General features: G+C 35.3%; 1 protein-coding gene across 1 annotated transcript in view; it reads right to left on the reverse strand.

Annotated features, from left to right (window-relative positions):
• Positions 1 to 16,260, reverse strand: part of zdhhc17 (zDHHC palmitoyltransferase 17) — a 40,603-nt gene that overhangs the window by 3,294 nt on the left and 21,049 nt on the right. Inside the window, exons 7-16 of the mRNA XM_088922959.1 lie at positions 15,932 to 16,094; positions 14,947 to 15,072; positions 13,652 to 13,794; positions 12,111 to 12,213; positions 4,420 to 4,542; positions 3,033 to 3,095; positions 2,626 to 2,719; positions 1,186 to 1,269; positions 759 to 916; positions 2 to 96 (exon numbers count right to left, since the gene is read on the reverse strand). Coding sequence (XP_088779085.1) covers positions 2 to 96; positions 759 to 916; positions 1,186 to 1,269; positions 2,626 to 2,719; positions 3,033 to 3,095; positions 4,420 to 4,542; positions 12,111 to 12,213; positions 13,652 to 13,794; positions 14,947 to 15,072; positions 15,932 to 16,094 — 1,152 coding nt within the window. The remainder of the gene's footprint in view (position 1; positions 97 to 758; positions 917 to 1,185; positions 1,270 to 2,625; positions 2,720 to 3,032; positions 3,096 to 4,419; positions 4,543 to 12,110; positions 12,214 to 13,651; positions 13,795 to 14,946; positions 15,073 to 15,931; positions 16,095 to 16,260) is intronic.

A 16,260-nucleotide genomic window follows, 5' to 3' on the forward strand; every position in this document is an offset into this window, starting at 1 on the left:
CTTGAAGGGGCTCTCAATAGATGTTGTCGTGACCTTAAAGTGCTTGTATCTTCTAGCATTCATCCTTTCATTTGTAGTTATACCTAGGCAGGCAATCTAGAAAAAGAGAAAAGAGGAAAAAATCCAGAAAGACACAAGTATAAATAAACTGCCAGATGCCTCTCACTCAAGGTGACATTAATGGAACTGAGCTGAATCACTTAGCATGTCAACAATGTGACTAAAACATTTTTCCAGGAATGTAATATGTTCTCAAACAAAGAGGACTGTAAACTACTGTGGCTGAAAGACGCCAGTGAAAAGGCTTATGAAAAAGTTATGAAAAGTGAGCTCTTAAAATGATAAAAGCATGAAAGTAAGAAGAGCAGCATTTGTTTGAGATTCAAAGGCTAATGTCATGGACCTACCCTGGAGAAATAAAATATTTAAGGCCAAAGTCTTAAACATTTAAAAAGCAAAATATTTTTTTACATTCGCAAAAGAAGCCACTTACTACCAACATTGAATTCATTTCAGTAAATTTTTCTGGTATTTGACACCAAGGCACCTGTTGAAAATTTTGGACTGGAGATGAAACACCTGAAAGATCTATGCGTGTGCTTCCTCTAATATGTGATGTAGTGACACATACGCACAAGATCCATTTAAAAGTGAACTTGCCCACTTTAAAAACTTCTGCTGCAGGCCTGTAGAGGACTTTCCTTTCAAAAACAAAAGTAAGTGCACCGTTTAGGACACAGTTTTAGAACTGGACTCACCTGGTACATCTGACACATGATGAGCACAGCCACCCACATGAAATGGAAAATGCTGTTCAGGAACATCCAGAACATCCATGGTGAGCAAGTGGCAATCTGTGTGATGTATGTCCAAAGGCCGTCCTTTGTGTAACTGGTTGCACAGTGAATTCTCCAGTCTGAGGGAAAATGTAGAAAAGGTATTTTGGAAAAAAACAGCTTAGAAATACTGTCTTGATTGGATAATGTACGATGCTGATTGCCCCACCAACCACAGAACTGTTAGAGCATTAGAAAGCTGCTCAGCTACCATCAAATGAAGAAATATGCATCTCATAACTCAGCACCATTATTTTTTGGTTTAGATGTTGTTTGCTCCATCAGCACAATGTGGTGAATAATCAACAGCCATGGGAAAATCAATTGCTAATTTTATCAGTCCACTTACAGCAGATACAGCCATATATCATCCAGAAGATCATGCAGAGCAAGAAGAATAAATATCCAATGAAGTAGCGGTGGTTTCCACTTCCTAAATAATGCACAAGAGAAGACAGATAAGAACTGTTTAGAAGTCTTTCTGAGCCTTTTCATAATCTCATATGTAGGAGTATAAATAAACTAAGTGCCTAATAACATTTGTAAAAAAACAGCAGCCAGTTTTGTATTTTAAAAATAAAATTCAAAGTGAAAATTTAAGGAGCACTGTAAAAGGTAAGGACTATGGTAAAATTTCATCCAGACTGGCAGAGTAAACAATAAAAAGACCACAACCTTTGTATTAGGACAAAAGTACTTATATGTATGACTTGAATGGCTTTTAGAATTAAACTTTATTAGGCTGGTTTAAATTAAATATGATAATATAAAGTCCAAAAACCTCAGAAGAAAACCTGTATATGAACTGAATCTCCAAGATTAAAAGCTTAGTAAGTACCGCTTATAGCAAATAATATGGGTATCAAATTATCCATAGCTGTGTTCTTCTTGAGTTAGAGAATATGTGAATTTGAGGCTGTGTTTAGGAAATTTCAAGTTTAAATTCTGAAATCAAAATGTAATGTGGGACAAGGCAGCACACTGATGTCCTGCATTCCATATCACACTTTGAGAAGAACCTTAAAATGACAATAGTCTGAACAAACTTGTTCCCAGAGTGTAGTGTAGCCTATTTTCCAAGAAGAATAAAACCCCACCAAAACAGGTAGACAATTCCAGAATCTAGTCATTAGACATCTAAGTAGAAAAGAATTCAAGCCAACAGCCATCTGCCTCTTCCCTCAGTTATCTAACCAATAGATTAAACTACCTCACCTTTCCTGTTTCCTTCAAGCTAATTCCCAAGGACACCTGCCCAAACAAAAAAAAACTTCAAGAAAACTGGAGTTCCCTGCATCTAGAGTGTATAGGACAATACTCTCAGGAAATACTAGTCCTATCTTGATTCCTACATCTAGAATAACAAAACATTTAATCAAGATGAGAAACCCCTTCAACTCCTTAGTTTGCAATATGCAACATGGATAAGTGTTAACATGCAAAATGGCTCACTTATCCTTAGATCCCATTACCCCTAAAATCCCCTTTGAGTATAATTCTTATTATACTCAAATAATAAGTACAATTTGTACAATCGGTACAATTTTCTATTTTATCTTTAGTAAAACAGACTACTCAGACAACTGTCAATAACATTGGCAGTAACTAACTTTTCTAGTTCTATAAAGCTACTTCCTGATACTCAAAAGGGAATTTAAGATTAATAGAGCATTTAAAAAAAAAAGAAAAAGCAATTAGCAAAATCATAAAAAAAGAAAAGATCTGTATTATACAAGACAGCTGTGACACTATTAGGTATTTGCTAGAATTCCAATGTCTGATCACTTACCCACACAGTTGCCCACCCAAGGACAGTGGTGATCAAACTTTGCAATACAGCGGTTACACACTGCACAATGCTTGGATCTCACAGGCTTCCGTATCTGACAAAAGTTTGCAAGACAGTATTATTTCTCTCCTGAATTTAACAATCTACATGTAAAGCAGAGATGAGTCTATCACAGACTGAATGCCATTAAACCTTTTTATATTGCTTTAGCTAAAAATTGTACGAAGAGTAACATGGTGCAATTCAAGTTATCTTGATTTTGCATAATAAAAACAATTACAAATTGACTTAAAAAATGAAGGTATAGCCATTAATTAGAAAGCACGTCCCTATGTCGTGAATAAAGAATAAGTATAACACATTCAAATACCAAAAACACGCTTAAATGTATAGAAATGTATCTTTACCAAGCAGGTACTGCAGAATATGCTGAGATCCAGACTGCCCGTTTCTGCAAGTTCAACTATTGTCTAAAATGAAGAAAAAAAAAACAACAAAAGCTGTAAACTTGTTACTGGCTTCAGATGTAAACACAAAAAGATGTCCCTTATCAAACAGGACTAATTGATGGGGTTGTGAATGAACTCTAGTCTACTTTGCTTGTGCTTTATGCTCTGGAGAAATAACTATTAGTTACTTAATAAACACTACAATATAAGCACAAATGGACAATGCAGGATAACTGCTAAATAGTTCTGCAAACCACTGGATATTCCAAAACTAATGCCTACTTTCTGTGAGACTAGACAGAGGAATACAAACTGGAGGGCTTATCGTGATAAAATGTAGTCCAGACAGGCAAGGTGAAAGCAGATGGAAATTTATCAGGTTATCTAAGGGTTTCAGTTTAATATCTGCTGAACATTACAGCCTGTTTCATTATTGTATTTTTGTGTACTGAACACTTAGATGAGAACTGATTTCAGATGGAAAAACACTATTTATATTGGTGGGCTATATTAAATTCTACAGGCCTGACATCATGACAAGCCTTAATCACTGAGACGAAATGTGGCAAATCTCTACATAACATCTCCAAGTGTTTCCTGAATACATCATCATGCACTTCCACACAATTAGAAAGCAAGACACTGCTGTCAGATAGGCATGGCTGAACTGTGAGGCCAAAATGCTGCTTGAACAAGACAGGACTACATTTAAAAACATAAGATTCAGACATCATCCCAATGGAGCTTCTAAACAAAGCTAACAAAAGGTTCTTCCAGTACATGAGCATTCTACCATATTCATGTTAGAATTTTTTAACAGAATGTTTATGATACATATGATAATATGACTTAAATTAGGCTGTTGACTTTATCTACTGAAGATGGATGCATATTTATTTTTATAAACACTGGAATTCCCTCAATATGGAAAAGTATAGGACTTATCAGGATCTTGAAGTTGGATCAATATGCTATTCGGGTTTAAACGGTACCAACTTGTTTGTAATTTTTCTGTATTGTGTACAGTATATATATTGTTTAGGAGAACAAACTGCCTCCTGAAACAGTCTATCGGGACAGAAAGTCAACATCTTATGAGAGGTTCCTGAAGCATAGTGAAGGGTCAAAGGGGTTCAAATTGTCAAAGAATGAAAGTGTAGTATCAAACTGTGTTTTTGCTTACTGAACAATGAATAGTATGATCAGTGGAAAACAGTAACATTCCAACAGAAAGGTTAAGCAAAATCCTTCAAAAATTAACATCCAAGGGGCTTTGGAGTGCTTTGTCTCCAATATGGAATAATCACACTTGCCCTACACACAAAAGCATAATCTTAAATTTTACCTTTTTCTTCTGTTCTTCTGTAGCTTTTATTATTCCTGGATCTGACTTCCAGGATTTTCCAAAATTGTAGAAAAGCGCTATGCTGTTCAGAAGGAATGGAATATGGATAGTAACAAAAGGAAGATGTGCAAGGAATTAAGGAATCATTCCACGTGTTCTTAGATGATTGACTGAAGACACAGACTTGGGCCTTTTCCAGAATACCTTAGGGGAAAAGCCTTCTTCTGCAGCTTCTACTCTTTGCCAAACACAATATCACAGGGTAAAGACAAATTTCACAGACCCTTGTAAATGACAGGAAGCCAGTCAATGCAGAGACTATGCTGCTGTTTTCACAAATTGATGAAACAGACCAAGCTTCAGCTGAAAGGGAATTTAACAGTTTTTGATTTGCTCCATCTTGTGTTTATATGAAAATGCTTTTGATTACTTATTGCACCTTTTGCTGACTGAGGCACAACTACATCTTTTGATTTTAAAGATATTTTATTTCATTATGCATTAACCATTGATTTTCTCTTAATTTTACAAATATTTAAGTAGGAACATTCCACAATCTAGTGCTTTACATTAATTCTTCACAAGAATCCTTCCTAAAGATTTTATTTTACACAGATTAACATTTAAAATATCTAAATTCCAGTATAATTTTTGTGTTCCAATATTAAAGAAATAATTCAGTACTTAAGGAAGATATTGGTTTTTAAAACAATTTAAAAAATACAAGCATGAATTGAAAAACTAGAAAGAGAATGTTTCCAGCAATCAGAGCATTTTTTGTTCTATTTAAATACATAGAAAGGAAAGCAATAAGAAGCAATCTTCCCCACAGGTTATGATGAAACATTTTGAGTTTCATCCCATGAGTAAGTGAATTTACTCATGAAGTTTACCTCTGTGAACTTACCCTGGTCCGAGTTCAGTTCAGAGCAGTCAGTTCACGCGTTATGGTTCTCTGGATTATGACCTAATAATGCAGACAGACAAAACCTGCCCATACCAATGTATAATATGACTTCATGTCTGCTGGTGACATCAATATAGGCTGTACTACCAAGAAACATTAAGCACTGAGTCATGTTAAAGAGACATGTTCAGAGAAATGTCATATTGCCATAAAACATAGTTGGAGTGGAATAAGTGATCTGACTCCTGGGCCATTTTAATTCCACAATGTCCATTTATTTTTAATGCATATAGAGAATAAATCTAAGATAACACACAGATCAATGAAACAAAAGTGCATAGTGAAACTATTCTAGAACAGCTCACGTTAATGGACATTGTTCACAAATGCCAACCTTGCAGACTGATCTTGTCAGATTTCAGGAACAACCTGGGTCTGGACAGTACTGGGATGGAAGACCTCTATGAAAACCACTGCTGTGGTGTTTGTGGACTAGTAGGTTGCACTCTTCTTTCAGGTCCAGAATTTCCAAACCAATGCCCCAGCATGGTGACAGGGCACACCATTCTGTAAGAAGTGTCATCCTTTGGATGAGATACAAAAACAAAGACCTAATTATTTGGTCATTAAAAACCTTATGGCGGTATCTGAAAGAGAAGGGGTGTAATAAGCTGTGTCCAGGTTAAATTCTACTCTGGACTCACGCAATCTTCTAAATTTCCATTTCAATTCAATTAGTAAAATGATTTCTCACTTCACCTGATGTACTGTGTAGCCAGTTATTTGCAAGAAATAATGCTCTTTCACCACCATCCCTGTTAAATTATATTAACAGAATAGGTGAGAGTGAGGCTTACACAGTGACGCAATACATACTTTAAAAGTGATACAGTTAAAATGGACAGCAAAGAGCACTGTTTGCTTAAGCTAAAAAAAATAAAAGAAATAATCATCAGATTTCTGATGTAAGCTTTGGCTACAGAATTGATAGGGGGAAGGGCAATTTGGAAAGACAAACAGCTGATGTAAAGCAGCTGTTTATTCATTTTTGACTTTCAACAAAATACGGGGCTTAAAGATAGGATCCTGAAAGGGACTGATAACTTCAGCCCAAACTGCTGCAGCAAATCAATACAGATTCTATGATCACGCCATGCAATGGAAATTTACTCAGATTTACGGACTGGACAGCAAAAGAGATAGTTAAAACACATTAGTAAGAGCATAAAGATTAAAAAAGTCAAAGTCTGTTGATCTCCAAGATCACACAGATAATATTCTAATGTTAGATGTCTGTTTTGAAAGTTTCAAAACACTGATTCTTACTAGCTGATATATCAAGCAAAATCCTAACTGCAACCTGCCCCATTGCAGCCAAGAAAAGTAAAAAAAAAAACAAAATCCAAATTCCTTCTGTCCACACTGATTTACAAGAAAAATGATTTTTGCCACGTCTTGTAATAATCTTTCATGTCAAAAGATTAGTTATGAAACACAAAGACATGCTGGGATGAATATAAGATGTCTTCTCAAAGTCCAAACACAGGTTTAAAAGGAATACAATATCTAAATGTTCTGAAACTACAACAAAAATCAAACAAATCAGACAGCTCACACCTGGCAATTGTCAACATGCATCCAAAACAGTGAAAACAAAAACTGAATCCCAATTTTCCAAGTAGACCAAATTCTTATTAATTATTGTGGCAAAGGTTCATAACATGTTGTCGTACATAGACTACATACTGTAGTCATTTAACTACTAACAATCTCTACACACACAGCTTGAATACAGTACAGAAACAGACAATTACTGATCATACATCTTGTCAAGTAGACCAGAAGTAGTTGTGGGTACTACCAGAGAGCTCTATCTTGGCTTAAATCCTTACCAGAAAGGGAACGACATTTCCCAAAAATATGGTTATAACACCTGTCCCCAAAAGATGAGTTCGTCAAATCCCTAAGTCTTAGAGCTGAGTTTGTTCAGTACCTAAACTATCTTAACATTGACATCAGGTCATATTTTTTCTAGTTAAATAATCCACTTTCATTTCTTTGCTAATGATACCCAAACTTTTCTGTGCACAATGCCTGATATAGATTCAGCCATTTCTCTTTATCTCTGTGGATGATGAATGGGTACAATTACTTTTTCACACAGTGCCAGTTGGTGTTGGATAACTTTGTTCGTTAAATAAATGAAACAATAATAAAAAAGTGTTATTCAGGTTCCCTTTATCTAATATTAGATTTTGTCTAAAGATCTGAAAACATCCAGTGTGACAAATATGCAATAGCAGAGGAAATCAGGGCAAATACTTTTTCACGGCACTGTATATCTCAACAAGACACCTTTTTTACAACTGAATCCCAATAAACTGATGTAATGCTGATCACTATTACATGTCAGCTCCATAAAAGCAAAAATTTAAAAAGCAAAGCTAGAGAATCTTGATGTTATGTTTGACCCCAATCTGTCACGAAAGGGATCTTTGATATGCAATATGTTAAGTACTCAGCCACTCAAATTTGAAATACAGTAAAACAAAATCTTACGAACACAGTAAACTAGTTTCAGCACTGCTGCTTTGGCTCCCAGTAGAGTCAATTTTACCAACTTTATCCAAAATGTTACTCCTATCACTTTAGGTTCGTTCCATGCAGTCTTCAGTCCCCTAGATTCTGGCTTGCTTGGCAGAATTAAAACTAAATGGCAATCAATCAGTGGCAATGCATGCTCCTGTTTTGTAATTAGGTTCTTGCACTTTTTTTCCAAAGGATATAAGGGGCATTAACTACTTAATACTGTTGGTTTTCATATTTTTAAACTCTGTGGTCATTAAAAATCCCAGGGCGTTTCCTGAAAGGAGTTGGGGTGTTACCCTGTTATCTTGGCCATATTTCCCAATGGCCTTTACTGATCACGGCCTCTAATAATCCCCATTTATGAACTGGCTTCATCATGGTGCTCTCATGCACACTAATATCTGATGTGTGGTGAGCGTTCTGGCGCACTATTGCTGCCATCGCATCACCCAGGTGGATCCTGCACATTGGTGGTGGAGGAGAGTCCCCATTACCTGTAATGTGCTTTGAGTTGAGTGTTCAAAAAAGAGATATATACACATGTAAGTGTAAGAAATTATTCATATTCTGGCTTCTACCATTTTTGCATTTTTATGGAGTCTTTCTATTATTTTTATGTTTTATTCTTGAGAAGAATTCTGAGATATGACTTTCCATATATGGTCGTATAAAAAATGAAGAATATTACCATTAATACTGCACAAGTTAGAAACTAATGCATTACTGAAGTTGTTGGTGGTGCCAGTGTTGTTTCAATTGTGCAGCTTAGTAAACTGCCAGAAATCAAATTTCAGGAAATTAAGGGTAAACGGCAAATTGACTATCTTGTTTGATTTCTGAATGTCAATAACATACAAAGGCTAACAGACAGTGAAAAGACAAAATAAATCTTTAGGTCTCAAAGACACTATACAAGTGCATCTAGTAAAATAGATTAACTACCACTTACACAGATGTGAGACTATCAAAATTTTGTAATCAGCTCAACTCAACTATTAAAATGTTGTTCACTAGCAAAACACAACCTTCTGCAAATTTATATCAAAGTGGCATCTCAGAAAACGTGAATGATGTCGTGGACAACAAAGTTATGCAAGTGCTGATATGTTTGTACTTTTTTCCTTCATTAACATTACTACTATAATTCAGCAAAGAACCTTATCTCGACTAAATTGACCAGATTGTATGAAACACTACAAAAAACATTTTTAAGAACAAGACCAGGCTTACTGCATGTAATTATACTACAAGATTTTTGACTTCACTAAAAATCAAAAAGTAAAATGTATATTTGAGTGCTAGTACTACAAAAACTTTAGTCCTTCATCAGACCTGTTATGATGCTTCAGGAAAACATAAGAAAACTACTTATAGAAGCAAAGCCTTGTGGGTATTAAAGTGATGAATACCAATGAAGGGTTAAGGTTATTGCAAGGTGTTGCTTCCAAACAATAACAGACTTTTCCGTAGCCAAAAGTCAAAGAAAAAAAAGCTACAGTTTCTTCCTGTACTGCCTAAAGTGTCTTTGAACTACAACCCAAAGGAAGGGAAAAGGCTATAGGAAGTCTTATCACACACCCAACAGCTGCCCACAGTCAAGGATGCACCCAGTAAACCCAAACACATTTTATTATGATAATCCCTTACTTTTTTGTAAAGCCATTACACAATTTTGTCTTCCACTGTACTTCTATTATAAATGTGAACCCTGGCCACAGCACAGATCTGGCCAGCAACCGTTAATCTCTTGTGTACATAATAATATTAATGGTTAAGCAATGCAATATCTTTAGGGAAGTAAAATCATAAAGCCATTCATAATCTTCAGTACTTAAAATGTTTCAGCAAAAGTTTTATTGGTTAAATAAGCCTCGAATGGGTATTTACAAGTATTTAATTAATACATTTGCAGAGTATATGGAGGATTTGAGATGTCCCGAGCCTTTTAGGCAAGCTTGGGCAGACATTCACTTATGAAATAAGGTTTCTAGTTTTTTCAGGACCAATCAACTACATTTTAGTTTCAATTAGCAATCCTCCCCGTTTAGTATTGCTCTTAAGAAACAAAACCAGTATTGTTATCAGTTCCCAACTGTGCTTTAAGAACATGGCCTAGATTTTTTGTGTGATTCTGGGAACTATATGACCTCCAAAAATGCTTCGCATTAATAGTGCTCTGGAATACTTTATATTATGTAGCAGTATATCAACTGAAGACTACTTCTTGGTTCCTTGATTTAGACATTTCTAAGTGTGTAAACAAGTACAATGCCAAGAGATCCTGCAGAAAAGGCATCTAGCAATTAAACAGAATAGAAGTCACCAGTATGTATTCACCACAATATAAATCCACGCTGCATCTTACTGATGAGATATTCAACAAATACATACCTCAAACAGTAACTGGTTTTCTAAAGTTTTGAATGATTTTAAACATTACAGTACTCCAAGTACCTGGTTGTCTTTTCACCCATTCTTCTGCTTCTTCAGAAGCCATACTTCTGCTTTTCATTACCAGTGAATGAATACATGAATCTCTCACACAGCTTCTAATGTGTGGCTTGTGCAATAGAAGAATTTTACAAATGTATAGAGTAATCAGTACTGAATAAGTATATAGTTCTATTATTGTTCAGATGTTACATCCTTGTAATATTCTTTTTTATTGTTCATATTACAATATATAATTAATATAAGTCTTAAAAAGTAATCAGTATGTGACAGAGAAAACAATTTACACTAACAGATGTACAGTAGCTAGTGATTTTTATATTCTTTTGGAATGTTTTATCTTAGGATAAAGTTTTGCTTTTTGGGCATACATGTTAATAAATACAACAGAAAATGTCTATTTCTCATATTTTTAAAATTCTGGTTTAGGATTATTCAGAAACATCTGACCAAAATCACACACACTCCCTCAAAAAGTAGACTATGATCCTCAGGCTTAAATAATACAGCCTGAGCATGCATGATACACTGGGAACAATTTTCAGTGATAAAATCACTTTGTTTGAATTATTTGTAGGGCAGATCCACAACTAATAAGGTTAGGATTTTACTAAAATTCAAAAAAGAATGTTTTGAAAGACTATCCCAAAAACACGAGCCAAGATTAGAGAGAGACAATGACCAACTTTGGTCTTTTCTACTTCATATAAGACAAACCATGTACTACAGGTGTGCAAATTCAAGGAGGTGTCACTTTTGACTTCAGAAGCACTTTAGAAACCAACAAAAACGAACCTCACAAAATTTTATCTTTGAAAGAGAACGTAACCTTAATAGACCTGACAAACTCAGTAAAGCTCATTGCTGTTCTTCAGGCACAGCCAAATAGTCTTAGAAAAGCCATGGGTCACTTCAACTTAAAACATATCAAAAACAATAAAAAAAACTTGCAGAAAACAGATTTTTGGAAAAGGTAACAATGTAACACTAAAAGTTTCTACACTGTGTTAAAATGGTAAAAAATCTATAACAAAGATCAGGTGAAAGGAATGGATTAGTTTTTGTATATCTAAGGAGCATCTTTTTTGTTTAACATTCAAAAGAATGAGGTAATTGTTTAATGTGATATGACCAGATAACCAAACGTCCTTTGTGAATTATACCAAAACTAAACTGCAAAACAAAGGGTTGTGGAGACAAAACTGTTATTCAAGGAATGTGAAGAATAGTATTGCTATGTAGCTACGGTCCATATGGTTCATGTTTGATAAATTAGTGCAGGATAACACTATTTCAAGAAGTAAAAAAAAAGTTTGCAAATCATTCCAAAGTATCATAATATCATGATGGTTAATTTATAGTCATCAAGACAGATACAAATTTTCAAACACATTAGTTTCTTTTTAATCCTGATTTATGATTCATAAACATGTATCTAGTGATTATAGGTCAAGCACCCCATTCTTCTGGGATTAAATGTTTTTAACACTCAATATCCTAATGTATCATTAATTTCAAAAAGGAAATAACGTACGACAAAAAAGTCACAAACTGAATTCTGAAGATATAGAAAAAGCAGTGCAATGATATTCAGTGAGGCATCTGTTATTTTATATTGGAGGTAGAAGACTTGTTTGTCATCTGCTAAGAATACAAATTATTTGTCAAATATTAAAACTACTAAGGACACTCACAAATGGAAAATAAGCAGGAAAGGGTGAGAGAGAGCTGCATTGAAAAGGATATCATTCCAGAACCAGAAGAACCATGTCACGTACATCCAGAACTTTGTGGCCAGGTAAATTCCGAGAGGCAGCGCACTGTGCATTGAGTGGTCAAAGAAAGACCTGAGGGTAGACGAAAAGAAGGTTTATCATACAAACTAACAATCTCAAAAGTTGTATGCAGCTACCTCGCTGCGTTAAAGGAGGAACATGAAAATGTGTTGAAGCCGATAACCCGGCTTCTTTCATGAAACAGCTGGATGAAATCCTTGGAACAATTAGTGACAAGCAACCTAACGACCTGCATGGGCCACATGACTTCAACAGGTTTGCAACCTCTGTCGCCCCCCTGTGGTTTCTACCCATAACTTCATGGAGCAAACCTACCCCAAGCAGTTTAAAGAGCCTATTTTGGGAAGCAATTTAGATTGTCCCCTGCAGCTATCCACCAATACTCGAGCACAGCATTCCACAACACAATCCATAAATAAAAATAAAAATTCTGTGGTACACCCTCCCCCAAGCACATTTCTTTAATATAAGCAAAACTTATTTCATTTATTTAACATGTACACCTCTGAGTTTGACTCAAAATGCATAGTCACCTTATAGTCAGCTTTTATTCAAAAGCTCTCAGTCTGTTCTGTTTTTGTTTATGTCCGTCAAACTTGAAAAACAGAACTTCCACTTGCCAATATTTAATAAACAAAACTGAGAAAAACCGAGCCTGCACCACAAACTACAGCAGTGGGATGGCCTAAGCAATGAGTAGCAGTAGGACAGTTTGTGTTTTGCCTTGGAGGAGGAGGTACAATTAGCTGGAAACCCGTGTGGAAGATGCCTAAGCTAGGTAACAAAACAGCAAACTAAGAGGTGAGTGGCCAGTCCAAGAAGACCTGCTACTAAGTCAGGAGTTGTGTTTGAACACAAGTCTCAACAAGGGGAGTTGATCCAGAGCTCCAGCATTACTCTTAGAACCAGGACCATTTTCATACTTGCCAGGGAGGATTCACAAATTGGTTAGGAGAAGAATTGTGCATTAGTTTTAGAGGGTTGACTATCCTGTGCAGGGTCTTCTGTTGTTGAGAAACCAACATTACCTCCCTAAGCTTCTGTATCTCTTTTTCACTACAATAAGGATGGTCCACCTTTGAGGGGATGAGTGAGTGTAACCTGGGCCTTTAGAAAGCCAGGATTCAGAGACTTGCAGTCTTTGTAAATTATTTGTCAATACCAGTTTGTATGCGTGTACTTAAGGGTTATAAGCATTTGTTAAATATTATAGGTTTATGCCTTGTATTTGATCTGCCGTCTCACAGATTAACGAAGAAACCAATTGTTCCACTCGTTTTCATTCCTGATTATCAGAAGTGTGCTATCTGGTACTCTAAAGGGGTGCTGGGTTTTTCATTTTATCTTAATGTATCACCGCCCTTATTTGATCATATACATTGGGCCAGTTTTGTAAAGCTTTACTTAATATCAATTCTTAATATTTACCAAACTGTAAATATTTCTACCACGGACATTTGAAAAAATGTTTTTGCTACAAAATACTTACTTTGAAAGAAACTGCACAGTAACCCATACAGCTCCGTACATTAACCCTTTGATGAGCCAAGAGTCAATGTCTAAGTCAGCAATGAAACCCACCAGCCATATGACCAAAAATGGAGTTCCAAGCATCACTTTCTGCCGAAATTCCTGTCAAATTAAAAGTTAAAAAACAGAACAAGGTAATCAGAGAACAACAGTTAAAGAGATCAGATCGGGGTAAAGAGGGTTAAAATATTTTGGTAAATTAAGAGTGAAGTGAATGACAGAGCAAAAATGGTTTAAAAATGTTAGTGTACAAGTACGGTAATGTACTTTATTGGAATTAACCACAAGACAAACACACACTTAATCTAACTCATTGTCCCTAACTGTACTCTATTTCATTGATTCTTATGGGAAAATCCTCCCTATTCTTAAGTCAAACGAGCAAAGTTTATTGTGTTACTACAGTGCCAGCACATACTGTATTAACACCCTATCTATGACAATGTATACTCCCATATTTACATTACTCAAATGAATGAAAATTCCTCTATACACATCATTTAAAAATAGTGACTTTCTGGTCCCTAACCCATACATGTATTGGAACCCCTTGTACAAGAAACATTACACTAACAAAAATATCCCAAATGAAATATATGAACAAGTGCTTTTATGTCAGGCGTTTACAAAAATGGGTTGGATAACTGACTAACAAGCAGCATAGTAAAAAAAATATTCAATTAAAGTCATATGAAGAAACAAATCACAACATCCCAAGAACAGGCAAGAATCTAAAGTAGTTGCACTGCAAAGGCAGATACCTCCAAGTGAAGATATCACAATACTTATGGTTACCTGAATGGAAGTCACTCCATTGAATACAGATCATATTTTGTTGCTCTATCAAATGTATGTGTTGACTTATCAAAAAACATATTTTTAAAAATATTGTACTATATTATATACAAGTTGCTTGACTGTTAAATACTTTGGGAGGGAACTGTAATCATTTCCTATGTACATGTGCTTATAAATATGATTCCTCTATGTAATTAAATATATAAGTACTTTATAATAAAAATAAAATGTCAGAATCTATTACATTTTTGCTAGTAGACTCGGAATTTAGGGGAGATAGACACTCTAAATCAAAATGGGTTTGTGGCTCTAGTAGAGGGCTGTGAGGCAGATGACATATTTAAGCATTAGTATTAAATGCAGGACTCACGCTAGAGACTATCAATCCCCACTCCCTCCTGCACTGGAGATGCTCAGAACATCGACACTGGGCTCAACAGGATCATTTATTTTTACCTTGTCGGCCTTCAGCCTCTTTAAGAATGAAGGACTGTCGTAGCCTTTCGCCTGTCTTGCTTCCTGTAAATGGTTAATCATCCAGACATTTTTTCTCTGCTTGGCCAGATCTAATGGTGTTTCGCCCTGTGTAAATAGAAAAAGACCTCAATGTACCAGTGCTATTTTTATTCCAATATCCAAGCAACAATCTAATTGTAACTCAAAACTGTGACAAGCTTTTTTTATTCAATGAACTGCTTTGCATTCCATCTTGATACATTATCATTTGGCCACTAATCAAAAGCAGAAGAACAGTTTTGTATGCCCAGTTAGGAAACATAAATACTTTTAACTTTTAATTCATTAGCATATTTTTATCAGATTGCATTCAGAACCATTTTCACCTAGAACTTTCCTTAAACTACAAAGCCTTTAAACATTGGTGCTAAAGTTCACTTATACTTTCATGTCAGCATAAGCAAACAAGAAATGAAGTAACTCCTTACTGCTATTTTTAAACTTAAGAGACAAGATCTTACAAGATCTTGTTACTAATTTACAAGACTATGAATAATTTGGCTCCATCATACATTTCTGAACTCCTTCATGTATACATAGATCCACAGTTCATTGGTCCTAGGACTAAATATTAGACTTTTAATTACTATATTTTCTTTGCTGCTGCTCCATTTTTATGGAATACCCTTCTATCAACCATTCCAATTCAAATTCCGAGTCTTTGACTGTTTTTAAATCCAACCTTAAATCTCACGTTTTCACTGTGGTCTATGCCTAACTGTGTTACAGTTGGCCTTTTATGTTTGTTTTTATTGTATTTTTTATCATTAATACAGCAGCCTTGACTTGGAAAGGCACTATTTAAATGTTTAATATACAACACCAAATTCATATTCAAAACATTTTTACATACAGCACCATAAAACACAGGTAAAAATGCAATTCAATAGCTTAAGTTTCACGCTGCGGGATGGGGGTTGCTTACCTTGATATTTTGTGCATCCACATTGGCACCTGCCTCCAGAAGCAGGCTAATAACTGTTGTGTTCCCAGCCAGCACAGCCCAGTGCAGAGCTGTATTCTTGTGATATTTGTCTCCAAGGTTCACTGACACATTGAATGTGAGTAACAGTCGAGTGGGGTCCACGCTGCAGAACAGCACAATTCAAGACTTCACACTTGTGTAACACAAATCATTTTCTCATACAACTATTAGAACACAAAACAAGGGGTAATAAAATTTACTTTCAAAACTAATTCCATTACCAAAAAAATGGTAATCAGTTTAACATACCTTACAAATTACTGTTTTTC

This window comes from Atractosteus spatula, chromosome 8 (genome assembly GCF_055471065.1).
Source record: "Atractosteus spatula isolate fAtrSpa1 chromosome 8, fAtrSpa1.hap1, whole genome shotgun sequence".
In the NCBI taxonomy this organism is placed as follows: domain Eukaryota; kingdom Metazoa; phylum Chordata; class Actinopteri; order Semionotiformes; family Lepisosteidae; genus Atractosteus; species Atractosteus spatula.